The sequence below is a fragment of the Bacidia gigantensis genome, assembly GCF_019456465.1.
Source record: "Bacidia gigantensis strain McMullin 20006 chromosome Unknown contig_283, whole genome shotgun sequence".
In the NCBI taxonomy this organism is placed as follows: Eukaryota; Fungi; Ascomycota; class Lecanoromycetes; order Lecanorales; family Ramalinaceae; genus Bacidia; species Bacidia gigantensis.
The window spans coordinates 217,812-242,929 of record NW_025408607.1 but is presented as its reverse complement, the minus strand read 5'-3'; the positions used below and the strand labels follow the sequence as shown (position 1 = coordinate 242,929).

Here is a 25,118-nt window from a genome sequence, read left to right as displayed (position 1 = left end):
TTAAGTTTATTTAATTATCCTTTAAATTAACTTCCTTTAAAATAAAATTTTTAACCTTAATATTAATAGTATTAATTAATACTATTATTTTAGTAAATATAGCTAGCTTATTATATAAATATAGAGGAAAAAATTCTAGCTACTACTATTTACTTTATTAATAAAAGTAAGTAAGAATAGGAATATAATTTAATTATAGATATTTATATTAATATAATTAGTCCTATAGCTTATAGTCCTAATTATATATTATATAATATAGGAAATATATATAATAATAAGAAATATATATTTATAAATACTTAGTTTACTATAGAAAATAATTATTATTATTATTAAAATAGCTATATTTACTATTATAATAATTAATAGTTTATATAGCTTAAAGCTTATTAATAGCTTTTAAGTTAGTTCTAGATAATTTAAATTATAGTTTTTTAGTTATATAGTTATTTTATAATTTTATATCTCTTTATAACTTTTAAATTTAATTTTAAATAACTTCTAATTTTTAATACTTTTTTTAATTAATTAACTTCTATTTATTATTACTTCTTTAGTATATTAATATACTTCTCTAATATAATCCTTAGCTTAATTAACTTAACTTTACTATTACTATAGCTTTTAATAAAATAAGTTTTTCTTAGTATAAGAAAATTAAAATATAATTAAAACTTAATTAAATTAAATAAGGATAATTCCTTATAAGAGCTAAGATATAAATAAATAAAGATAAAGCTATATCTATAATAAGAATATTATTTTTTATTATTTTTAATAGTATATTATTATAGATTATAATAAGAATAAGATAAGAATATTTTAATTAAGCTTAGCTTAGCCCTACCTAGCTTAGTATAAGGCTTTATTTCTATTATAGCTTTTTAAATAGCTTTTAATTAATTTATTATTAACTAACTATATTATATATATTACTTATTAAGGTTTATACCTAGTATATTTTCTTATATTACTTTAAGTAAATACTTATACTAAGCTAGAACTAGAGCTATTATATAAAGTTTATATTAATAAATTTTTTTTCTTTTTTCTTTAATTTTTTTTAATATATTATATATAATAAAATATATTTAATATAATAAAAGTTATAATATTTAATTAACTTTTAAAAGATTATAACTATATTTTTATAACTTTAGTCTTAATAACATTTATTATTAAATTAAATATTAAAAAGTAATTTAACTTTTTTTTATATAATATTAAAATATTTCAAGACTTTATTAATTCTTTTTAAAAATATATAGCGATATAAGCGAGTGGTATGCCAACAAGAGGGTGGAGATGGTGAGCGAAAGGTTTGCCAAACAACGGAGGATAGACAGCTTACTACGAATAATGAAGCCGACCCGTAATGTGGGGACGTTGACTGACCAGGCGTCAATCTCTTTGAGTGAAATTCATGTTGTCCACAGCGAGAACAGGGTGTTTGCTGTACTACAACCTACAGTAGACGATGCTAGCGAGAGCGGCAGCGAGACATCGGTACCACAAGACTCAGTATTTCCACAAGGCACGACTGAGGATGCTGGCGATAGTGAAGACATTGTGCCAGACTCGCAAGTAGCCCCGCAAAAGCCGAAGAGGCGCAGCGGACGCAAAGGGAGTAAAAAGGCGGAACAAAGCGACGATAATGGAGCTCGAGGGACGAAAGCGCAAGGACCGGACTGGAAAGGGGGAAGCCTCAGAAGGTCCCCGAGGCTGGGAAGTCAGAGTCCTTCGGAAGGTCTCTCAGGTGGGTTACTCAGTCGTTGCGCGGTGTACGAAATGGTCCTTCATGCGATTATCGTGGACTTGTGGTCGTTACACCCAGTGGGAATCTCAATGCATCGTTTCACAGTCTAGGATGGGAGAACATTTACGAGCTTTGGATGGATGAGACTAGCTCCAAATCTAGAGGGTTGAGATACTGTTTGAAAGCTGGAAGATCATGTTGTCTCATCGTAGTGTCGATAGTCATTCGTTGGTTGGTCACTTTGTTCAACTGATAATGAATCCTTCGCTAACTCCAAATATTCAAATGGCATGACTCTTAGCCCATTTGTTCTTATCTCGTTCTCAGGGCTGACATTTGATGTGTCGATTTGGTTGAGAATCGACTTTATGGTAGTAATGCTCACTTCCAACCCCCCAACTCTCCTACCTTACGCTTCTCCACATCAGCCACCGCCGAGCCTTTTCAGCTATCCCTACTACTGATCCTGTTTTGGGTGAGCATTTTGCCTACCTCGCTGGGGCACTGAGGCAACAATCACGGCTATACCACGTCTGCACGGAGCTCATTCGCGATCTAGACCCAGCGTAGTTGCATTGGTTACAGGACAAACTACTGTTGAGTCACTGCGAAGGGACTTTATATAAGTCGAACCTCTGCTCTGCCTTCGTTTCCGACTCTTAAGATAGCCGTAGATGGGAGAGCAGGCTTTACAGTGGCGAATGCCATATGGAAGAATCTCTCTAATGTTTGAGCCTGACAGAAGATATTCTGGTCCTTACTGATGATGGGCGGTGTGAAGAAGAGCCAGTCTCGCTAGCAGAGATCTTTACTAAGAATTCCGCAAAGTTGTGACAGTAATCCTGCAAGAGGCAAGCCGTGTCCATACCGTCTTTTCTTTGGTAGGCGGCGTTCAAGCCGTGACTCCAATCTTTGTCTATGGTATTTGCCCCGCGGGCATGCTACGCCTGTTTATGTTTGTCGTGATGGAGTCAGTCTATCTAAATTGGCAAACGTTCCCTTGTCTGGGGCACGCAAAGATTGTGACAGCCTGTTCTCAACACAAACAGTACATTAGGCAGGTGTTGTGGTCTTATTGTCTGCCTCTAATACTTTATACCGTGGAAAGTATCAATACTCACCTTCCCATCTTACATTTCTTACATTCGTCCACTCCATCCCTTACCGTTCGCATTATTATCAGAACTTAGCATATTCAACGCTATCTTTTTCAAGCAAGCAATAACAATTGGCAAAGTCCATCAGAATTCCTTTCGGGGATCTCGGTATTGAGGATGAACTTTTCAACAACCTCCAAGATGCTGTACCCGGGCTCACTAGGTCTATATATCGTGAATTGGAGATTACATGCTCACCAGCAAGTGCAACATTTGCACAAAGCGAAGAAGGCTTGCAAGCAGAACGAATGGAAGAGATGTGCGCAAAAATCGAGGCCAGTCGTGACACTTTCAATAGAGCTGTTGAGGAAGCCATAAAACGCCGCCGAGATTCAGTTGCCGCGCGGAAAAGCGAAGATAATCACTGGAATTTCTTTAGTAGACTCTACCAGCGACTGCTAAGTGTAATCGGCCGGGTAACTGACGCTGTGACTATGAGCGTTATCAGATGGGCCTATGAGCACGCAACTCCTACGAAACTCCTCACGGCAGCTTTCGTCATTGCAATCATTGATATACTTGAGCGTAGGTGGTCTCGCCAATAGTCTGCGGGATCGGAGGCTTCGAGTGGTCCACAAGGACCACCTCCGGACGAAGGTCAAGCATCTTCATCTGGAAAGCAGGTAACACCAAGCTCTGATCTATCGAAGAATTCAGAGACTTCGCGTGGTCCACAAGGCTCAAACACCGAAGAAGATAAAGCGTCTTCACCCGGAAAGCAGACAGCACCAAGCTCTGATCTATCGACACAATCACCAACCCCTCGGAAGCGTAAAGAGATCTCGCCAATAAAGAACGAGGACAACTCATTGAAAACGCCTAAGTTGTTAAAAGGCAAAGAGTCACCAACACCAAGTGACAGAGACAATACACCAAAGCCACAGAAGAAGCAGAAGCGGAAAGAGTCCTCCCCCTCAGACGTGTACAGCCATGGCCCAAATGGATCGCAACCAAAAGAGGATGAGATGGGCACGCGTGGCTCGACGCTCGCGCCCACCGACAAAATTATTGAATCAGTCGAAACAAGCGAGGAGAAGACCAGCATGGACACATTGGGGGCACCTGACGGGTCTGAAATGGACACGCATGGCATGACGTCGAGGCCCGAAGAGGATGATGGCGAAACAAGCGAGAAGAGCGACAGCGAGGAAGATCCTAAGGAGGATAGTAGCGAGACCGACGGAGATCCAGATAATCAGCACGCTCTACCAAATCAAGACATCACGGGACGCAGACTCAGGCCAAATGCGAGGACAAAAAAGGATGAACTTAATGAGACTCGAATAGCAAAACATGGCATGAGGACTAGATCTTGATAGCGTTTAGCTTTCGAACACCACGATTGTGACCCAATTGCTAGGTACAGTATAGGCTTTAGAGGAGTTTTAAAGGGGTGCCTGTAGACGGAGTTTTTCTGCATCTTTCTAGATACTACTGTCATAGGGATGGGACGCTGCATCAGCATTAGCAAGCAAATTTTCTTACATTGAAACGCAATTAACACCCCCATCATCTCCACCAGTTCACACACCCTTCCCTCCGCTCCCACCTTTTTAACACCCTCACAATCTATTACCCTCCCCTTCCCTCTTCTCCACCATCAACCCCCAATCAAACCCTCAACTCCCACCGAACCCTAACAATGAACCACCAACACCTACAATTACCGCCCCTCGAGCACCGGCCCCTTGTAAAACTCATATTCTTCATCATTATCGTCCCATTCATCCTGACCCTCCCTTTCTCAGCACGCGTCCAAAATCTTTTCCGAAAACGGTACTTCCGATTTCTGCCACCAAAGGGCGCAGGACTCCACCCTCAAAAAACCGACAGTGGAGGATCTGTGGAAGGTGAGTCTTCCCCACTATTCCCTCCCCCTGCCTCGCTGGAGGAACCCAAACAAAGAGCCACTATCTGCAGCGGCATCGCTAACTCGATCCCCTTCACCAGGACCTATCCCATAAAGCGCTGGATGCAACATGGAGCAAACTCCTCTATGTCTTTAAGGAGAAGGCTGGCTTTGTGCCGGCAAAGACCCACGCCCTATGGTCGGCCGCACAAAATGCTAGCGTGCCCGTCGTGGTCTCCTCCCCCCTGCCGTCGCTTGAAGGCTGCAAGACGCGCGCTGCTACGTACGTGGGTGATATGTACAACGCCTAGGCGAGGGGTGCGAGAGTCGCCAGAGAGGTAGGGGCGTTCGGCCTGGGAAAGTTTCTGGATGTGATTCAAGCCGTTGAAGAGCGTGCGAAACAGGTCATGTCGGAAGACTAGGCGATGCTCGTTGTCGCTGCTGTGGCGCTTTTGATGGCGTACTGTGTCTCCCGTATGGTCTTGTACTTTTTGGGGGTTGTGTTCAAGATTTGCAAGAAAGTGTTTTGGGGGGCTAGGTACTGCTTGCTAGCCGGCCTATCGGCTCTTTAGGCAATGGATTTTCGAGCCGCTGTGGTGTTGGAAATGGTGGTTGGTATGCATTGGACTTCCACTGCTGATTTGGACGTTCTGGCCTGAAGGAGGTCCCATACATCGACTCGAGGAACTGTTGCCGGAGAACAAAGACAACACAACGAGCCAATTTCCTACTGAATGAGTTCGGAGAAGAGGTTGTTCACGGTGCAGGAACAGACGTAGGGAGAAGATTAGGTATGATGCTGAAAATTGCAAACTGGGACGCTTAGAAGCAGACTTGGAGAGTGACTCAACGGAGTACAACAACGCAACAATAAGACGTATCTACAAAACAGGAGTATATTTAAACAGAGTGGCATAGAATCGGCAATCAAAGGATTGTCGAAACGATGTTGTACACGATTCAAAGCTGACCCTATCGTTGAAATATTTTTTTCGATGGGAAAACCAGATGCAGTATAGCCAAAAGAAACAAATACCTTCAAAACATTTTGTTATAAGGCATTAGATGTCAGTGCTATGATTCAATGGCACAACAGAAGTCAGTATATTCTCAACGTACTTTGGCTGTCGAGTCCGATACCGACATCTGCCCTGACGAAGAGATATGCACAATTTGGGGACATATATGTTCGGCAAACGACTGATACCGAACCCTAATCCATAAATCAAACAGCTGCCTCGACGGAGTGGTCAAATAAGGCATTGAGGTCTCCGCTTTCCTTTTAACAAGAGTCCTCGCCAGAGGCGTTCATCTTGCGCTCATTAACAGTCTCCACGCTTGTAGCGGCGTCGTTATAGCAGTCATTGACAGGGTGTGGGTCATCTCGAAAATCTAGTTTCTTTGGATTATGATCCTTAAGCTCAATGGAGTAGCAACAACGTTTCAATTTAGCTTAGTATTATTTTCCGCTGACGTCGTAATATCTGATAGAGGAGACTCAGCGGATTAGGGTCCAGCAGAAGCGTCCATGTTTAAAGCGTTGGGACTATCGCGAATAGCGAATAAAAGCCAAAGATCGTTGTTGGTGGCTTTAGTATCTGGGATGCCACTGAAGCCTGTGAGAATACGCTAAGTGTCATGGAAGATCTTTGGAGTCTAACTGCCATGGTTTCTTTTAAAGTCCAGCGATTTCAAAGTCGTGCTTGGACAATCCTCGTCATCGTCTGCTCTTGATATCATGCTCAGAAGGTCATTTTATGCACCGACTAAGCCAAGAAGCCGGGGTTTTTTGCGTGCCCACGCAACAGCGGCATACTTCTTTGTAGTTCGTCCATTCCAATTCCCAAGCTCATGGCTAGAGTCCTAACCTGATCGGCGGCGCACGCCATTCCCAGTACTGACGCTCTCCATCCTTCTGTTTTCAAGCCTTCCGTGTACGTCTGTCCGTCGTAAATGACTTGCTCGAGGGGCTCTTGTGCAGCATATTACCGCCAGATAATGGACCTCATGATGCTGAAGAAGAGGCTCGCGGAGAATGTGGTGAGGGCCGGATGTTGAGAAGATAGGAAGGGCATGTCTTCGAAAGCAGTCAGCAGGCTGAGCAATATACTCGCCATCCCTTTCGGGGTGGCCTACATCTTGACCTGTTCCAATAGTCATACAAGGCAGCTATCTTTGAATGTGATCATTATCCATATCGCGCTCGCCACCACCAGGATTTGGAGAGGCTGCGAGATCCAAGTCCGGTGAAGGAGGTGCCTGGATGCCTAATAGAGACTGCACACGCTCCTGGAAGTGCTTGAGAGGTAGAGATATGAAGGCAAAGAGGCCACGGCCGCGCATCCCAGCATTATTGGTAGTGGAAGGGTTGGGGCGCGTTGGTAAATGCTCTTGTCACTGAGACGAGGGTGAAAGTCATCGCTGCCAAGTATTGCTTACTAAGCCACATTCCCACGTCTAGCGCGAACATCTTCAACCGAAGACGAAGACAGTTGGCGAGTCGTACCAAGGAGCTTGAATGAGAACGCCGTCACCTTTCTCCTAGCACAGAGGAGTCGGTGGAGCCGATGGCGAGATCTTCAACGCCATAATTCGGTACATGCTGCTGCAAACACGAGGACAGACAGGTCTGCGGCGAGAGCTCCCACATCTCGAAAATGTGGGCTTATAACAGCTGCTAGAGGGTCATGGTGCATTGTCTTCATGGGAGGTCAGGGCTTCTACTGATTTCTGCTCCTCAGAGCCCCTCCGATGGATTCATGTCATCTACAACATTCTCTTCACACCCTGCCAATGTCATTTCACATAGTCTACACTTCCAAGCCTCAAAGACTCTGAAGATCATGTTGGGCGTCCACCTGGAACATTTGAACTAGACCCAAGTTTCTGGTCAGAGTCCAGGGAACCAGCGTCGCTCCTCAACTCCCTAAATGAAGTGAAGCGCCTTGGGGCAGAAGGGAACAGATGCATATTCCTGCCGAGATGGCAAATATGAAGATATTCCAGTTCTGCACAACAGACAACCATGAGTTGAAGGTTGGTTCTTTGGCTTGGCTCGTCTCTGCTCAGCAGAGCGCTGACGGACATCAGATAAACGCAAAAATCAATTGATATGATCCAAGCTTCAATCCTCGACCTGAAGCTGTGAGGGCGCGCAAGGATGCCACTCCAAGAAGATGAGGAGGGGTCGTCTTGCGAGGATGAGGAGGGGAAAACACCCTTCCAAATAAAAACCGCGAGGGACCAGGATTGTCCTTCTTCCCCTTCGAAGATGGCCTTCATCTTCGCGAGAGAACGTAAAGCTCGCACTGATGGATCTCATAGACCGCGAAAGCCATTGCACTGAAGATGTAGCCATTGACACGATGGTCTGTCCTGTGCTCTTCACACCCCCGTCAACAATAGCTGACGCGGAGCTACTGTTCATAGACTCTGTCGAGAGGGAGTTCTGGATGGAGGTTATTGATAAGCCAACGGTCCGCACGCGACCAAAGCGCCCTGAATGTCGGTTTGGGATCATGGCAAAAAGCGTGGAAGGGCTGGAGATTGGCGCGCGCATGGACGGGGAAGGCTTGGATGAACTCTGTGAAAGTGTTGAGGCGGTGGGTATTGTCTGTGACGGGACGACGAAGGGCAGCTGAGCGGCGCGCGGGAAATCGTTGGGGAACTGGAAGAGTAGGGTTGATGGTGTAGACTAAGGCCCTGCAGTTTTCAGCCGAGATCTCGGATCGCGAGGTGTCTTCCTTGTTTGCTGCGGGGATAGTTGGAGAGCCTGTTGGGGATGATGGCAAGGGTTTATGAAGTGATGCTGCACTTTCTACGTATGGATTTTTCGACGCGGAGAGTGGAATATCTTTTGGAAGGTCTTCCTTCTGCGAGGAGAGGAGGCGGGATGAGGGCGTAATGGTGGGATTGGATGTCTGCTCGAAGGCAGAGCCGGTAGCTGCGGGGAGTGGAATTGTAAATGCGTGTCCTGATAATGTACTACCATCTCTTGCAATGCCTAATGAAGGTGTAGCTGGAGCTGGAGCTGTAGCCAGTATTAGAAACTGCTCTGACGGCGGGTTGGATCTGACTTACGCTCAAGGGTGCCAATGGCCATGCTGGACAGCATCAGAAGCCTGGCTGCTACCGAGAACCAATACATTGTATTGCTGAATCTCCTGATCTTGGACAGCGAAAGGTCAAATTGAGTATGTAGAATATCTTGGTGGGGTATCCGGCCCCATCGCGCCTTTTTTCGGGGATCGGAGGTCCGCCTCCGCTCGTCACCAGGTCTTCTCCTCCGTCCTATCTTCTTTCTGCTGCCCATCCCAGTCTCATTGACGATGGAGGAACCAAAGTCCCTTCGCGCTTTTGTTGCAAGGAATCGGCATCGTCTTGAATCGTCGCGACGAAGCAACGGCGTTGATAGGCATGGAGATTTCGAGGGCGAGGAGAGGGCGTCCACAATCCATTCTCCTGCTGCCAAAGGGCCAAAGGTGAATGAGTTAGGCGTGACGCATACAAGGGAGACGGAGACTGCGCCCAATGCGCCCGTGGTGCCGGTTGACGTAAGGGGCGACGTACAGGGAGACGCAGGGTTCGCTAGGCCTGGTGCTTTCATCCAGGGACCAAATCCACCAGTATCGATGCAGCGCAAGCTCACTTGTGGACTCATGTGTAGCTGCCTGATATCTTTGGTATTCTTCTCTGTCTTTTGTCTGGCCTTGTTCGTTCTTCTCTGTGACCCACCGCCGCCGCTCTCCCAGGTCGTTGGAACGGTTGACGCGCCTCCGGTGTTTGGACCCACCAACAACCTCTTCAAGCAAGCAATGATTCGATGGCCAAAGCTGGCAAGCTTTTAGAAGACTGTCACCAGACAGCGAATATCCGTCGCGCGAGACACAACATCTAAGTCTTCCACACCGAGTTGCACACAGTGAAATTTGCTGCGGGCAGGACTCAGAAAATCCTCACGACCAAGTTCGATGTTGCTATGTCTGTCGCCAACTCGACGTCGAAGAACGCAGACGTTATCGCATTGAGATTCTTGATTCGAGACGCCCCTGTTCAATCAAGGCGCGTTTTGGCTGACCATGTCCGGGCAATGAACAACATCAACCAAGCTCGCAAAGGTGTTCAGGTCGAACATGACCTGATCCTGGAATATAGGCGCCTTTACAAAGACAAGCTCAACCAGCCCGGCGCACGTGTCTCCAGCTTGCTTTCAATCTTTTCTGGGCCATCCGACTCCACCCAATACCAGCATTGGGAAGACCAAAGGAAGGCAAATAGTGGGATCCAATCCACAATCGAGGATGCTTCGAAGTCGTTCTCGAAGAGTATAGAATATTGGAAGGCGGTGGACCAGGGGGTCCAGAAGGTTGAGGCGGAGCTTGAGGCCTTGAAGGCAATCGAGGAGGGACGCCTTTCAGCGGAGGAGATCATGGCGGTTCTGGGACGGATTCAGAGCAGAATGGGCAGAGCAGCCAGAGGGAAGTGAGACTAAGTAGGGTTTGCTGGATGTGGCTTCGATGCGCATGATCAAGGAGAGATGAAGCATGGGCAAAGAAATACGGATGTTGTTGATGGTCGGGAAAGAAAGTGATGTCAAAGATACGAGTATTCTAAATTACAATACACTCGATGTTTTCGCATTCCTTCGGGGGCTGTCCAGGGGGAGCGCCCCTAGAAGCCCCCTGTAAGAATTCGGCGTCCTATACGTAGTGACTCTGGTCCTACACAACTCAATAGTTGGCTTGTGACAACTTGGGATCGAAACTTGAAGCTGTCCCATCGGCACGAGCTGGTTCGTGATGTGCTGAATTGCCGAGTTGATCTGGAATATTGCAATGAAGCTGAAGGATAGCCCTTCTCCCCACTATGCTTCTTGCCGCAGGCTCTCGTGGAGGCTCGGAATCAGCGACACCGCTCTGGCGAAATGACTCCCTTGCTTGGAGGTATGTCTCGGACCTCCGCCCGCAGAGAAGGGGCTGCAGACCCGTGATGGCTTTCATATTTCAACTCAGACCCTCAGCCCCTTTTCTCTTTACCCAGCTCCTCATTCTCAGAGCCGCGATCGCCCCAAAGTTGGTCCTTAGCTACATTTTAACCCAAAGGCCACCATGGCGAGTATAGATGATGAGAAGGAGGGATGGCTAGACGCCCTGGGCGCTCTTTTAACCTCTGGAGTAGGTCTTCACGTGCGATGGCTGTTCAACAGCTAATTTGCTATAGGTGCTTTCTACGCTTCAAACCCTGCCTTCAAATGCATTGGGGCCCGAAGAACGGGCCAATCTGCGCCAGCTGAGCAATTTCTTCCCACCGCCTTCAAATAAGACCCATGACCAGAAGCACCTCCCCAAAGCTGTAGATGACGTCTCCGAGCGCCTCCAGGGTGCAGGTCTCAGCAAGCGAAAGAGGCATGAGACCTCTGACGAGGGAGAAGAAGACGAGGAAGGAGAGGAAGAAGAGGATGAAGAGAATGAAGAGGAAGAAGACGACCATGCATATACCGGAGGCCCTAGAAGACCTCGACACAAAACCCTCAAGCACACGCCCATGGAAACCCCATCAACCCCAAGTTGCCAAAGTGGTGGCAAGAGAGGCAGACCCACCGGCCGCAAAACCCCAAGCCCACGCCCAAGCAATTCAATTGAACACCAAATCGCCACAATGGTGGCGGCCTCAAAAGCCCAAACGCAGACCCCTTGGATCAAACCATCCCAAAAACGAACAAAACCTGGGGTTCAATCCGCAATCTGACCTCCCTCTCCCTCTCCCCCAGTCTATCGCAGCACCTGGCCAGCAACCCCCAAAGAGACCCCTCTCTCTTTCTCGACGACACCACAACCCCCTTACACCTGAACCCTAAACAAAGCGAATACCGCAGCTTAGGGGACGGCCTGGTCGCCTGCTTCTTCTACAGCAAAATCATCCACAGCCGCAAAGAGGATACGAAGAAAAGACAAGCAGCTCCAGTGTTGCAAAATGTAATAGAATGACAAGCCTCACAGCGTCTCTCTATCCATGTTCATCGTAATCGTATTTTGATCTTTCCTATACGTATATCATCTAGTTATTGAAGAGTGGCAAACCTACTGCCACCTCGAAAAAGAAATCGATCCTCCCTATTACCAAATGCAACCCCCCACACCCCCCTCCCGGTATTTCTCGCCCACGTTCACAACAACCCAACCATCCCCTCTAAACTCCTATTGCTGTTATCAGCCGGTCTCGAGTACTGTCCCGTCTTGCTTGAAGCATTTTTGGATTACCTTTACTTCCCACTCTCCTTGGAAAATTTGCAATGTCTCTCCATCCTGCCCGTCGTTGTCATTATCGAAACTGTTCGCACCAATTTAGTAATTCTGCTTAGTAAGGTTCTCGCGCCGGGTCCGTGGCCTTCCGTCCTACGATGGGAGAATGGGAGAGGGTGGAGTATGTTGGTGTCGAGATATAGATGTTTTGTAGGAGTTTGGCGGGCTGGAGGCTGGGGGGCTGGGTGGTTGCAAATACGATGTATGCAGTTGACTGGCTGGGGCTCTTGGGGGGTAAGAAGACTGTGAGGCTGGGGTTGAGGTGCTGATGCTGATGCTGACGCTGATATTGGCGTCTGTTGGGGAGGGAGTTGGTCTCCGATGAAGCATCAATAGAAGGTAGCATAGGTAAGGAAAGGTAAACGTAAGGTGATGCGTATTGGATAAGGAGTGACTATGTGCGTGACAAACATAGACAATGCCAGATAGAATTTGCTTAAGAAAACAACATTAGAGTCTGAATCGTTGAACTCATTCGTGGCTGTCCTTCTCCTAGCTCGCCACATTCCCTCCCTTCTCTCTCCAAGTTCATTTGCAAGCATGTCTCTTGATACCCTCTGCCCCCTTCAATTATTATTGCCTCCCGCCCCGGCGGAATTCAATGGAACAGAATCCAAAAAGCCTTAATTTGACAGCATCCGCAACCTTTTCGCCTTCGCCACCGAAGTGCACCCTTTTCCATTCTCTCTTCTCTGCCTTCGCGTGCATTTTCCGCTGAGCAATTGAATAATGGTCCTGCAGCCCCTTAGTCCCAGTCTTAACACCTCATTTGTCAGGGCACTTGGATCTTGATGCATCCACGCTCTTGGATTAGCTAAATCCTCTAAATCTCCCCCTGATCCTAACGTATTTGCCCTACTATGCTTGTCGGTCACTACTCGATATTGCGTGCGATTATAAGATTCTATACTGTATGATAGATACTCTGTTTATTAGTGAGAACCCCTCTACCCCTAATGTAAGCACCTCCGAAAACTCCGACGGCCGAGAGGGGTGGCAACTCACATCAACATCCACGATTCCCCCTCAGCATGAGTCAATTTCATCGCTGCCGTTAACGGCTCAATCGCTAAGATGTTAATATCGCTCAGCTTCCTCAACGAGCGAGGGAGATACTTAAGGTTCTCCCCTCCTTTCTGGCTCGAAGCTGGATACGGTAGCAGAAACGTGGTAGCTGACACGAGTGAGATTGGCAAGAACGGATGTGCTTTCAAGAACCAAGAAGAGGGTACTATTTAACAAGTTGTACTATCTCAGAGACGGCCCGTTGCTCTGTAGCATGAAGCATTGCCTGATACTCGAACATGCTCTAAAAGACAGCTTTGGACAGCTGAGATTGATAATGAAACTATGCGCTAGGAAGTAAGTAAAGAAGAGCATAGAGTCTCGCTCCGGTGCTGACTGTATTCAGGGTTGTTTAAATTGTATTACAAGCCTCTCCACCAAGGAGTTTAATGACTTCTGACAGGTCCCAGAAAGCGCGTGGGTCTTTGCTTGACTCTTTCAATGCTGAGGGGCACTTCGACAAACAACGGCCGTGGAGTCCTGTCATGACTACGCATTTGGCCAAGGTGGCTATCGCAAGAGACGCGTTCTCCGCCATGACGTAGTCTAAAAAGGGGTTTGGTGGCCGTTGACACAGGCAATCGAGTGTAGAGCTGTTACCTACCTTAGCAGTAGCTATTGATGCCTTTGGGCTAGAATTTTTGTATTTCCCTATGAGAGATTTGGGTACTGGGCACTTAGTACTTGCCACTTCTTCTTGGTCAAGGACCATTCATTACGTGAGCAGAAAAGGCGGGTCTATTGTAAATGCCACCGAAGACGTCCATCGCCCTTAGGGTTAAGTCTTGGAGGAAATCTTGTCTGACTCCAAGTCACCAACGGGTGACAGAGCCTCATCAATAGCGTCTATGTCTTAGAGGCGTACAATCTATATCAAGCGGAATGTCCGACAGACTATGTGTATAGCCTTCTGCTGATGCATTCGCAAAGTCTTGTAACGGGCTAGTGACAGCCCTGCCTGAATTTGTTCGAGCGAGACATTGTCATTTGACATGGGCCAGTTGATGTTGGACGTTCGTAGACTTGACCGCCCGTAAACGGCAGGTCGTGTCTACAAACGTCCAACATCAAGACTTTTGATCTTCCGACTTTGGGTTTTTGGTTTTTAGGATTTTTATTTTGTTCAAAAACATAGTGAAATAGTTAATTGAAACAGTATGTATACTCTTTGTAGTACTATGTAGCTGTATAGCTTTTTCTCTTCTGTTTTTCCTTTATATTTGCTCACTTTTGGGCTGAGAAACAGAATTGTAAGCGTAATCTGTAGCAGCGCGTTTGCGCAATGTCTTCTCAACTGTTTTCAGGCCTGATTTGGGCTGAGAGGAAGCTTCGCAAAGAGCTTGCAAACAGCTTGTTAAACAGCTTGCAGTACTGCATAGCTGCATGCTCCTTCTCTCTGCTCTTTTTGAGCTGTTTTAAGCCTGATCTGGCCTGGGAAACGGTTTTACAAACGGGTTGCACTGCGGCGTGCTTGCACAGCTCCCTCCCCACTGTTTTTAAGCCTGATTAAAGCCTGATTTGGCCGGAGAAACCGCATTGTAAAGAGCTTAGAAAAGGCGCCGGGTCTAAGCGTACACCTGAGCTACGATACTGGGCTGACATGACCGCCGCGATCGTCCATATGGCTGCTCGAAGACAAGCTCGAGCTGGCGTCACGGTTGCCAGGCTTGAACGAGACACGCATCACCAGTGATAGATCATTGGACAAACAGGGTGGACATAGTCGAAATACAATTGATCTCTGTTTATTCAAGGTATCGGCTGGGCCGATCGTCTCTATTTTTGCGTGAGGACGAAGTTCCTCAGCCCTCAGCTTTAACTTACAGGTCTGCGCATACTAGATCCGATAACTTCACGTTTTCTAGCATTGGTAGCCTTGCTTGTGTATCTGCCAAAGCCGAGAGACTAGCATCCGAGCTTACTGTCGGTGTCGATACGCTTGATGGGTCCGACTTTCCGGGCATCTGAGCAACATCGTTATGGAGAATTCATCGAAGCTAGGTTGGTTGGTGTCGTCAAGATCGGTCACCAGTGCGCCGGACATGGTCGATTCTTGCATTGTGGTGTCGCCATTTGTGGATAGGATGTTTGAATGCTCGCTTGTAGGTTGAACGGCCATGTCCACTTCGTGCATCGCTACTCGTCAGTCGATAAGGTCGATGGAGAGTCTAGGTAATCGTAGAGCAGCCTACGAACAGAACTGGCCGCAAGCAATCACACTCATCCGGTCGGGACTGCTTCGTGTCCAGAGAGCCCCTTGCTAAGCCTTTCTGTGATTTCTTCCCGGTCCTGATACAAGGGGTGCCTGCCTCAGCACAAAAACCACATTGAGATTGCTCACAGTCGCATTGTGCTTTACGCATTCGACACTCGTCGCAATCGTTTCCAGGCTGCTGTCAAGATCCTGCAGCCTTCATGGTCCAGCAGATGAAAGTGCCAGATGGCTGTGATACAGTGTAAAGGCGCAGACCAAAAGTCTTGACAGCAGTCCATCACGTGTTCAAAACGTACCTACGAATATTTGCTCGCGTGCCGTACATCCTACCCAGCCTGAATGTCGTGAAGCATGGTCGTCAAAACTAATCTACGTACGGCATAGCGAAAAAGCTTGATTCGTGAGTCTCGATCTGAGCTCTCTGAAAGGGACTCCCAGCCCACTATCTGTTCAGATCCTCCATCCGCTCATAGGAATCCTAAGCGAGGGGCTAGCGCTTTCTGACTCGCTAGGTACTCCAACGTTGCATCCAGACAGCTCAGTAAGCAGAAAGCTATCGAGATTGGTATGATCACGAAATCGTAGCTCAAGTCGTGCCATTCCAATCATGTGCTGCTAAAGCCAAGCCGTTGCGCGTCCCGTAGAAAACAGGAGCCCTGAATCTTACAGTAGGCCTCAATTCTGCATTGCAGAGCATCATCGAGTATGCTTGCTATATTGTAGAACCCTCGGTCTTTTGAGATACAAATCTTGAGTGGCACTTTCGGGCTGGAGTCACTTCGGCAGGCTGATGGCACAAGACGCTTAGGGGTATTGACGGCTTGATTTTCGTGGACTTTTTGTGCCGGTGACTGAAGAGATGGCGATCGTGAGATCTAGGCTGGTAATACGGAATTCAAGCGTGATTGTCGATCGTCGCTGACAAGTCTTGAACCGCAGCGCAATGCGATGCTATTCGCCGGGCGATAAGAGGAGTCGTCCGAGAGTCAGATAGCCAGTAAAGAGGTTGGGTAATGTTAGGTAGTATAAAGTTTGTACATGACAGATAACGATCGGGACCGCACGTACCAGCGGTGTGTAGCGAAGGATGCCGTTGCCATCTTGTACACATTAGGTCATCGGCGGGATGAGAAGTGAAAGATTCGATGTCAGGAGGAGATTTTGCAGTCTTTAAGCATACGAATTCTGATGTCGAATTAGCACCATTGGATGAAGACTATCTGTCCGCGACCTTCCTTACAAGATCATCCAGATTAAGGGCATCCCGAACCTTAGTCGAACCCAACGCCTAATTTAACAGCATAGACCGTCGGAAAACGACTTTACCAACAGTTCATACTTTGCTCTCTTCTGATTAGCCACATCCAATCTCACCTAAAGCCATGTCTGATGATGAGAAGGGCTTCGCCGCCGACGGCCGGAGTCTCAGCGCCTATCCCGATTCACGAAGAGCTGAAGTCTTTATTGTCGCAGACGTTGATATAGTCCTAGCGAAGACGATCGCAGCCGTGGACAATGCCATCGATCAAATTGGGTTAACGAGCTTTCACTGGAAGCTCTTCTATTTGAACGGCTTTGGGTATACTATTGATTCTGTGAGTACACCTGTGGAAGAATTCTTCGTATTCTCGAGCGGGTGGTCATGGTCCGAGACGAGTGAATAATAATGTCGATAGATTTGGGACCTGTGGCAGATGTTGGCCGTACTTGTCGGTATCACTCAGCCATTGGTGGAGTCGGAATACCAAAATCCCAATCCGGTCTTTATGGAAATCAGTCTGGCATCAACCATCGGGCTCCTTGTTAGGGCTTCTTTCTGGGGATTCTCCGCGGAGGTCATTGGAAAGTTCTGTGGCCTTCCGTTTTCATTGAGTTCCATGTATCACTTGCAGCTGAACGTCTCTTTACATGGCTTTATGGCTGCTGATACGTCATAGGAGCCATAGGTCGAAGGCTTGCTTTTAGCCTGACCCTGTTCTTTTGGGCCATCTCCATCATTCTGGCAGGAGCGATGCCGAATTCTCCTTTCGCGCGTGGTACCTCATCTGAACTCAATTTCCCCAATTGAGATGATTCTCATCTTCTGACCCTCAACTGTAGCACTTCGATCGCAGGTTTCAGCGATATTCCCCTCGAGTTTTGTCGTTCTGAAGGAGCATGCCTCGTTACTATGCTGGCAACATGGTGGGCGAATGGCTACATGCTCTCCAGACTTCCTGCATGGGCCTTTTCGAGCGTTTATAATTGCCATCCGGGAATTTCCAAGCAGAGACCATCGCGATGTTTCCGCGACCACAATATGGCGTTACGCTATCTCCATTGGATTTTAGGCGCCACTGTTTTTGTCCTTAGCATCTTATGTGTGCCTGCCTTAAGGCTCAAGCATTCTGCTAGATGGTTGATTGCCCAAGGGAGGGATGCCGAGGTTGTTGAGACTCTTCAAAAGATTGCTATGATACCCAATCGTCCCCTCCGTTTGACTGCAGAGCAGCTGCTTTCGTACAGCGAGGTGGAAGACGTCGAGAAACTTAGACTCATTGGCCCTCCGCTTGTCGCATATGCTGTTGAGAACAGAATCCTCGGCAGAAGGAGTATCACTCTCACAGCTGTCTTATCTCTTTCAATCTGGGTATACTCAAGTGAAGAAGCCTGACCAGGACCTAGGCTTGGTGTCTGCAAATTCCTTATTCTCGGAAGTGTTCCATCGCAAGATGGGTTTAGAACCTTGAAGCTGACAAGAAAAAGCATTAGCTTCTACGCAACCCTTTAAGCCTACACACCGTATGGTCTGCATTCGATTGGAGGACTGCTCTGAAGGACGTGTACTAACATTATCGTAGGGACATCTTGCCCTCTGCTCACAGAGCCACAGGTCAGGGTCTTGCGGTCGGAATCAACCACTTGATGGGAGTGCTGGCCATCATCATAGCTAGTCACTCCAACGAGGAATCAACTGAAATGATTGGGAGACAGTGGCTATACCCGGAGGGGTCCGCCAAGCATAATCCAGATTGAGCTTAGCGCATGCTTATATAATTCTGAGATATGCGGAAGCAGTTCCGGGATGATGACGTAGAGCCCGGAGTTAGAGAGCTCTCCGCTCGGATTTAGCAACACCTACTTGTCCATTGATTTCTCTCAATTCTTCTTCTTCTATAGCGCAGAATAGCAACCTCAGTCTCTGGCAGTAAGTCTACGCTGCGAGTCACAGTTCTATATGTTCAAGTCTCTATAACTACGACACCTTGCTACCTCTGCCTCTGGCTAGGCGGAGTCTTGGCAAAAGATGAGTCATAGCTAATTCCACATAAGTTGTAGGTATAGTCTTCATCTTGCACTCTACTCAGTCTGAATATTCAATTGTGTACCAAGCGATCAGTTGACAGCACCTCTATTCTTTGATCCAAAGACATGTTCTCACGTTTGCGCCTGCATGATCTTCCGCCGGAGGTGCGCGAAATGATCTACGACGTCGTGATCCACGATCATATAGAGCCGTTAATGGTGAGTGTAGGAATTTAGCATTCGATCCATTCCAGCCTGCTCTCTTCAAAGACGCTAATACTGGCGAGCAGCAGCAGGCAAATTATGATGATCTGGAACCCATCGAGGATCCCTTTTTCACCTGGGATCGATCGCTCATCTATCCCCCTTTCTTCCTGGTCAGCAACTTGATCAACAAAGAAGCAGTCCCTTACATGCACAAGAACCTTTTCCAGTTCTTTGAAAGCAGGGACGCTGTGCGACAGATACCCCCTCCGATAGATGCGACATCAAACGTGCAGCTGTCAAGATCGTCATCGTTCCTCCACGTTATCCAGAAGACGTCTCGTGTGAACCCTCAGAGGATGTCGCCGATTTCTCTTCACTCCCTCGCCATGTCATGGAAATCTCAAATCTGCTCCCAGCTGTGACCGAGCTAAGGCTCTACCTGGAGTTTCGTCGCTACCGCGATTTGGACTGGTTCCGCTCTGACTACCTTCAGTATTGCGCCAAGCCACTTGCACTTAGAAGAGTCAACTTCACTATTAGGACCAGGCACTGGAGCCACGAAATGGCCTCTACATCGCCCGATTCATGGAGTGACCAGGCAAGATTGTGCCCTGGGCCTGTTCACTGGTGCCAGCTCAACAAGATCTGGTGTAAAAGGCTGGGAGCGCATCCAGGTTTCGGGATTCCTGGCTATGATGATACTTCGAACAATTGCGCTTGACAATAGACAGCAAGACAACACTGGTTGTGACTATCATCATCTTTCTCACTAGTCGCAAAATTGATCGCTGTCAGCATGATTGCAGATGAGAATACATGCAGCGATCTGCCAACACTGAGAGGCTCTTACGTTGAAGAGCGCCGTCATTTCGCGAAACAATCCCGCATTAAGGCGGCAGGCTTCGACATTCTCTCACGCAGGCTTTCTACTCTGGCTTTCAATCTCTTGCTTGGAAATCATAGGGTTCACTAATCCTGAGGTGCTCTGAGAGAAAGAAGCCTTGATAGTAAAGCCAATCAATCAGTTGTGCAGTCTAAGAGATCATCAACAAAGGAACTATGATTGACTGCACGTGTTGCGAATTTCGAATCAGTCAAAGAAGTAGATGCAGATCAAAGCCTAAATATCTCCACTTATCCTGCGCTGATAGGACAATGCCTTAGGACTTCCCCGTACAGCAGGCGTGAGACTTCAAGGCAGAAAAAGTTGTAAAGACGGATTGTCTTTCTTACTGCCAAAGCAGGCTAAGAAGTCTAAACGTGTTTCCTGTTGCTCAAAGAATCGTCCAACGCGCCCCTGGCTATTATTAGCTATATGTGGATTTAGCTTTCAGCGAAGAACAGCAGGCGGGCCAAATCAATGCGCCCCGCACACTCTTCGCCTCGAACTTTTCAAGAGCCTGCCACACCAACGTCCCACCAGCGATCACAACTAGAAAAGCTGGGTCAAACTGTCCGGTATAAGCTCTATCAGATTGTCACAAGTCAGAAGTCAAGATCTAAAGCGTCATCAACGCTGGTCAAGATAGATACAAGGCCGCGAAGCTCTCCAATGGTACCGAATTCCGCCCACTATGGGTGTCCCAGCCCCGAGACGTATAAAAACGGTGATGATTGTGCTGCAAGCCTGCCTATAGGAGGTCATATGTCCTGGTGGTACGGAGAGAACTTGGCGGAGTACGCATAGCATGAAATTGCTCTTGCAAATTACTTCATGGACGAGGTACCAGGGCGCAATTCAATCCCAGCAATTACGCGGATGTTGGTGGAAATTGACATTATCATAAGCCTAATCAAGAAAGTCAAAGATCAGCCTCCATAAATGGAACGGGGCAGACGCTCCGTCCCACCCTCTCCCAATGTTTCGCTGCATTCGGGTTATAGCGAATCCTACGCACATTTCAAATGCATTCCTGCGGTGGATGGTCAAGACATGGGTCTTCAATGACTTGGACCTGGGTACGAGTACATGCACATGAATACTACCCTATCCTAGCATCGTTCAGTGGTTCACCGATCAAGATGCTGGGATATCCATTCTTATTAGCTCACTGTCTTTGTCGGAAGCATTGGAGCCCATGTATTGTCACGGTGATCAGCACGAATGTCGAAAATCTTCTGCCGAAACCTGACTTCGTTGATCGGGTGTCCAACAACGCTGCGGCCTCATAGCCCATGAAGTGCCATCATCTAAAGTTTTTTGTGCTCAACAAACCACTTAACTTTCCTAGTCAAAATGGACGCCTCAAACCTCATAGCTACGCTCCTCCCCCTTTGCGGGTTATCTAGCGCGTTCACTCCCTGAATCCGCACAATGCGGTACCCAGGGCGCTGTACATCAAGACCCAGTACTCTAGGCGAAGCCAAAATCCAAAACTTCCCGGCAAGAGCATAACAAACCCTTCAACCACGTTTCTGAACCCTGGTAACGGCGCTGACAGTACAACATCATTGTCTCCAGGCGGCGGTACCGGCACCGCTGGTTCAGACAACGCAGGGTCAGACACCACTGACTCCGACACCGCTACGTCAGGTAGCAACAGAACAATATACAATCCACTCTCCCGCCTCAATGATTCATCACACCCTCCCCTCCCCACCTCTTCCACAACTCTACATCCCACTACCATCCTCCCCTGCACAGACGACCGAATGCGCTCCTCAAACTACGCTGCCAGCAAGAAACGCCTGCGGTCTTGCAGCCGGTGCAGCAAGCTACAAGAACCTTATTCGATAATTCGTAACCTAGAGAGGGAAGGGGAATGTCATTCATGCGAAGCAGACGACTTCAGCCAGTGCGCGAATGCTGTATTCCTGGGACTTTGGTCAAGAAGGGGGGGGAAGATCGGTGACAATGTGCACTCTGTGATCGTCGGTCATGCGAAATCCGACTTGTGTGGCTGATAGTAAGAAGAGTGCGGATGCTGTGCTGGGCGATAGGATGGGGCATGAGGATTAGGGTAAGCGGTGAAGATGGAGAGTTGCACGGGGGGTGGTTCGTTGCTGGCAGACCTTGGAATGCTGAAGTGGGATGTGCGTTACGTTTAGTTGTAGGTGCTTTCTTAGGGGTATTGTTTGAAGGTTCCAGCACATGGTTGTTCATAACAAAAATTGTTCCTCGCTTCGCGCTTCCTCGATTGGTCATCCGCCCACAAGAATGCATTAACATTGGCACTCGACCTCGAGCCATAAGAACATCTATCAACTGTCAGCGGCCGCAAAAGATTTTGGGAGCAAGATCTTCTGTCGATTGCTTTTGAGAGTATGGATAAGCGACCTAAAATAATCAATGATAAACATAGACGACAAGGTTGTACGGAGATGCTCAGTGCACACGAAAAGAAGAGTTTGTATTGTGCTTCGAAAGTGGGCAGATCGCGCTGATTTCTATTGCCACATTGCCCTTGTCTTGCAAAGCTATCGTATGTCACCGCGCCCCTCCCATCCCTTCCCCTCCCCCCATCCCATCCCATCCTCCCCCCCTTCCTCCTTTCCTCCCCCTTCTCCCTCCTCCTCTTCTCATCCCAGGCGACTCCCCCCACCTGCCCATCGACACCGTCCCAATTAAAAAAAAAGTCAAAAAATCAAAAAAAATCTCCTCCATCAATTCATCGTCTCGCGATCGGTCGGTCCGAGGTGGGTGGAAAGGCCCTTGACACTCACATCCAGCCCCTGTCCTCGTTATCCCCTTGACAAACCTCCTCCCCCTGTCCTGGCCCCTGACAAACCTCCTTGCGCCTGTCCCGTCTCTGTCGACCCTGCCCTGACATCGGGATCCGGCGCCTGTCCTTTGTTTGCTATCTACGTGCCTTGTTTTGCTCCTCCGTCGCTTTGCCTTGCGCTTGTCTCGTTTGCTGGTGGATTCGTATCGTGGGCGGCTATGTGTTTCGTGTCCTCTTTGTTGTTATGTTGGGTTGGGTTGGGTTGGGTTGGGTTGGGAATGCGTAGTGTCATATAGCCATGGGTGCAGCATGGGTATGTGACTCGGCGGCAGCGTGGAATTAGATGTGCTGGAGAGGTGTGGTGTTTGTAGATGTGCCGGTGCTACGCGAGGACTTGGCTGTCAGGATATGAGCCTGTTGTTTGAGCGTGAGTGTGGATACGCTGGTGTGTAGTAACATTTGATTTGTTGCCATCGGTAGGTAGAAGTTGGATTGCCAGTGAAGATGTCTCTTTTGGAATGTATGCCAGATTGAGTTGGTGAGTCGCATCGTTTGATGAGATGCTATTGCCATGTTGATATGTGATTGTTAGAATGGTTGCCTTGATGGATGCGTAGGCCAGTATACGCTCGTCCATAGATTTGTATGCAAGCTGTGCCATGGTCGAAGACACGCTTGATCCCTTTGAATGTCGCCAGATTGAAAGTCGAGCATCGGTGTAACAGGTGATGCTGTCTGGCTGGCGTATGATGGATTGCCAGGTCGCTGTGATTGGATGCAGCGAGGTTGCCATGAAAGCGCGCTACTGACGTGGGTTGGTGGTGCAGTAACGATGCTTTGAATATGAATAGTGCCATAGAAATATGTTGTGATAGTGATATGTGGTGCCATAATGATATCGTGAGCCGTCCCGCGGCACTAAGAATGTCGTGGGCTAGTAACATGTGCCGGATAAGAATGGTGGTGATAGTAATAGTGCCGTAAAAATAGGTTGTGATAAGAATGTCTGGTGCCATAGTAATGATTGAATAAGAATAGTGCCGTAAGAATAGAGTTGGATAAGAATAAGTGACGCTGCAAGCAGATACACAAGGAAATGGTGCCTCCTGGCTCCGAGGCGCTTGTCATTGCTGCCTAGCACCGCAGCGGTTGTCGAAGGTACTACCTGGCACCGTAGTAATTGTCGAAAGAGAAGCCCGAACTCCGGTGTTACTGCCGGAGAACGTCACTTGACTGAGGGCGCTCTGAGGATGCTGCCTGGCACCGCAGCGGTTGTCGAAAGTACTACCTGGCACCGTAGTAATTGTCGAAAGAGAAGCCCGAACCCCGGTGTTACTGCCGGTGAACGTCACTTGACTGAGGGCGCTCTGAGGGAAGCCTCCTGGCACCGAGGCGATTGTCGTACCATCTGGCTCTATGGTGCTTGACGGGAAGAGAAGCCCGAACCCCCCGGTGGGACGGCCGGGGGGAACGTCACTTGACTGAGGGCGCTCTGAGGATGCCTCCTGGCACCGAGGCGATTGTCGTTTGGTGCTGCCTGGCACCGCAGCTCTGGTCGATAAAAATAGGCGAAAAAATGATGCTGACTAGTAATATCTGACCCAAACGACAAACTCCGACAACGCGACTGCCTCAATTAGTACGTGAAATCGGTGCAACTGCCTCAATTAACTAACAACGACGATAAAACTGGCTCAATTAGTACGTAGTCTTGGTGCAACAGGCTGGAATAACTCACAGCGGCAATAAAAACGGTCTAAAAAAAAGAAAAGGCGATCAAAAAAGGTTCGAAAAGCCAGCTTATTGCTGGAAGCTGCCCGAGGCAGGACGATGTGCCAACCGAACGGTCGGCGGCAGGGAGATCTCGTAAGGCTCCCGGTTTCTACCGGGCGTATACACGCCGCGACGGGACGCGTAGTAGGCGGGGTGCATACGCACCCGCGCCACCGGGTTTCGTGGTTGAACTGCCTTGACGGCAGGCGAGGCGGAGGCCTCACGGTCCGAGGACCGGAAGCAGCGGAAGAGGCAGGCGAACATGGCGGCGGGTGAGGAGGAAGAGAGGGATTGGTGGTTGATTGGGCTGGTTGGCTGGTTAAAACTGGTTAAATTTGGTTGATTACTTGATCTAGCAGGTTTGTATGCTTGTGATTCCTATTCCAATTGTTAGCAAATGTACCGATGGATCCGCGAGATCGGGAGTTTGCTAGATGAAGTCATGACCGCTCCATGGAGAAGAAAAGAAGAGAGGGGGATGGGAGTCCCTTATATACCCAGCGCCTCTTGGTGGCGCCAGCTGTAAGGTTTGGCATATGGATCCGTGGCTGAAGAAAAAATCTGAAAGTGGATACAAGGCAGGTTTTACGGATGTCATAAAGCGGAGCGGCGGTAAGCCTCTTCCCACGATACGCAAGAGCCTGTAGAACTGAATTCATAGTGGATACGGGGCAGGTAGATATGTATTTTATATGCTAAACGGGCTGATTCGCCCTTCTGCCGATGTGCAAGAGACTGTAAAGTCTAACTCAAAGCGAAATCGTAATAGATATACCTAGTAAACATGGCGCAAGTGGCTGTAAATCTCATCTTAGGATATGCTAGAGACTATAGAACCTATGTTC

At 48.0% G+C, this 25,118-nt stretch overlaps 5 protein-coding genes across 5 annotated transcripts; 4 read left to right on the top strand and 1 right to left on the bottom strand.

Moving 5' to 3' along the window:
- Positions 1 to 1,362: 1,362 nt before the first annotated feature.
- On the top strand, positions 1,363 to 4,232 carry KY384_008015 (uncharacterized protein; the record flags this gene model as incomplete). The annotated part of the gene is made up of 3 exons (XM_044816504.1): positions 1,363 to 1,794; positions 2,997 to 3,441; positions 3,496 to 4,232. 3 exons carry the CDS (start codon positions 1,363 to 1,365, stop codon positions 4,230 to 4,232), a joined length of 1,614 nt encoding a protein of 537 aa, XP_044666554.1.
- A 3,949-nt stretch (positions 4,233 to 8,181) lies between these two features.
- KY384_008014 (uncharacterized protein) lies at positions 8,182 to 8,867 on the bottom strand (the record flags this gene model as incomplete). Its single annotated transcript, XM_044816503.1, has 2 exons — positions 8,182 to 8,795; positions 8,846 to 8,867. The coding sequence occupies 2 exons, from the start codon at positions 8,865 to 8,867 to the stop codon at positions 8,182 to 8,184; spliced, it is 636 nt and encodes a 211-aa protein (XP_044666553.1).
- A 226-nt stretch (positions 8,868 to 9,093) lies between these two features.
- KY384_008013 (uncharacterized protein) lies at positions 9,094 to 10,250 on the top strand (the record flags this gene model as incomplete). Its single annotated transcript, XM_044816502.1, has 2 exons — positions 9,094 to 9,361; positions 9,664 to 10,250. The coding sequence occupies 2 exons, from the start codon at positions 9,094 to 9,096 to the stop codon at positions 10,248 to 10,250; spliced, it is 855 nt and encodes a 284-aa protein (XP_044666552.1).
- A 622-nt stretch (positions 10,251 to 10,872) lies between these two features.
- On the top strand, positions 10,873 to 11,512 carry KY384_008012 (uncharacterized protein; the record flags this gene model as incomplete). Its single annotated transcript, XM_044816501.1, has 2 exons — positions 10,873 to 10,938; positions 10,985 to 11,512. 2 exons carry the CDS (start codon positions 10,873 to 10,875, stop codon positions 11,510 to 11,512), a joined length of 594 nt encoding a protein of 197 aa, XP_044666551.1.
- A 5,216-nt stretch (positions 11,513 to 16,728) lies between these two features.
- On the top strand, positions 16,729 to 19,260 carry KY384_008011 (uncharacterized protein; the record flags this gene model as incomplete). Its single annotated transcript, XM_044816500.1, has 2 exons — positions 16,729 to 16,991; positions 18,861 to 19,260. 2 exons carry the CDS (start codon positions 16,729 to 16,731, stop codon positions 19,258 to 19,260), a joined length of 663 nt encoding a protein of 220 aa, XP_044666550.1.
- Between the last annotated feature and the right edge of the window lie 5,858 nt (positions 19,261 to 25,118).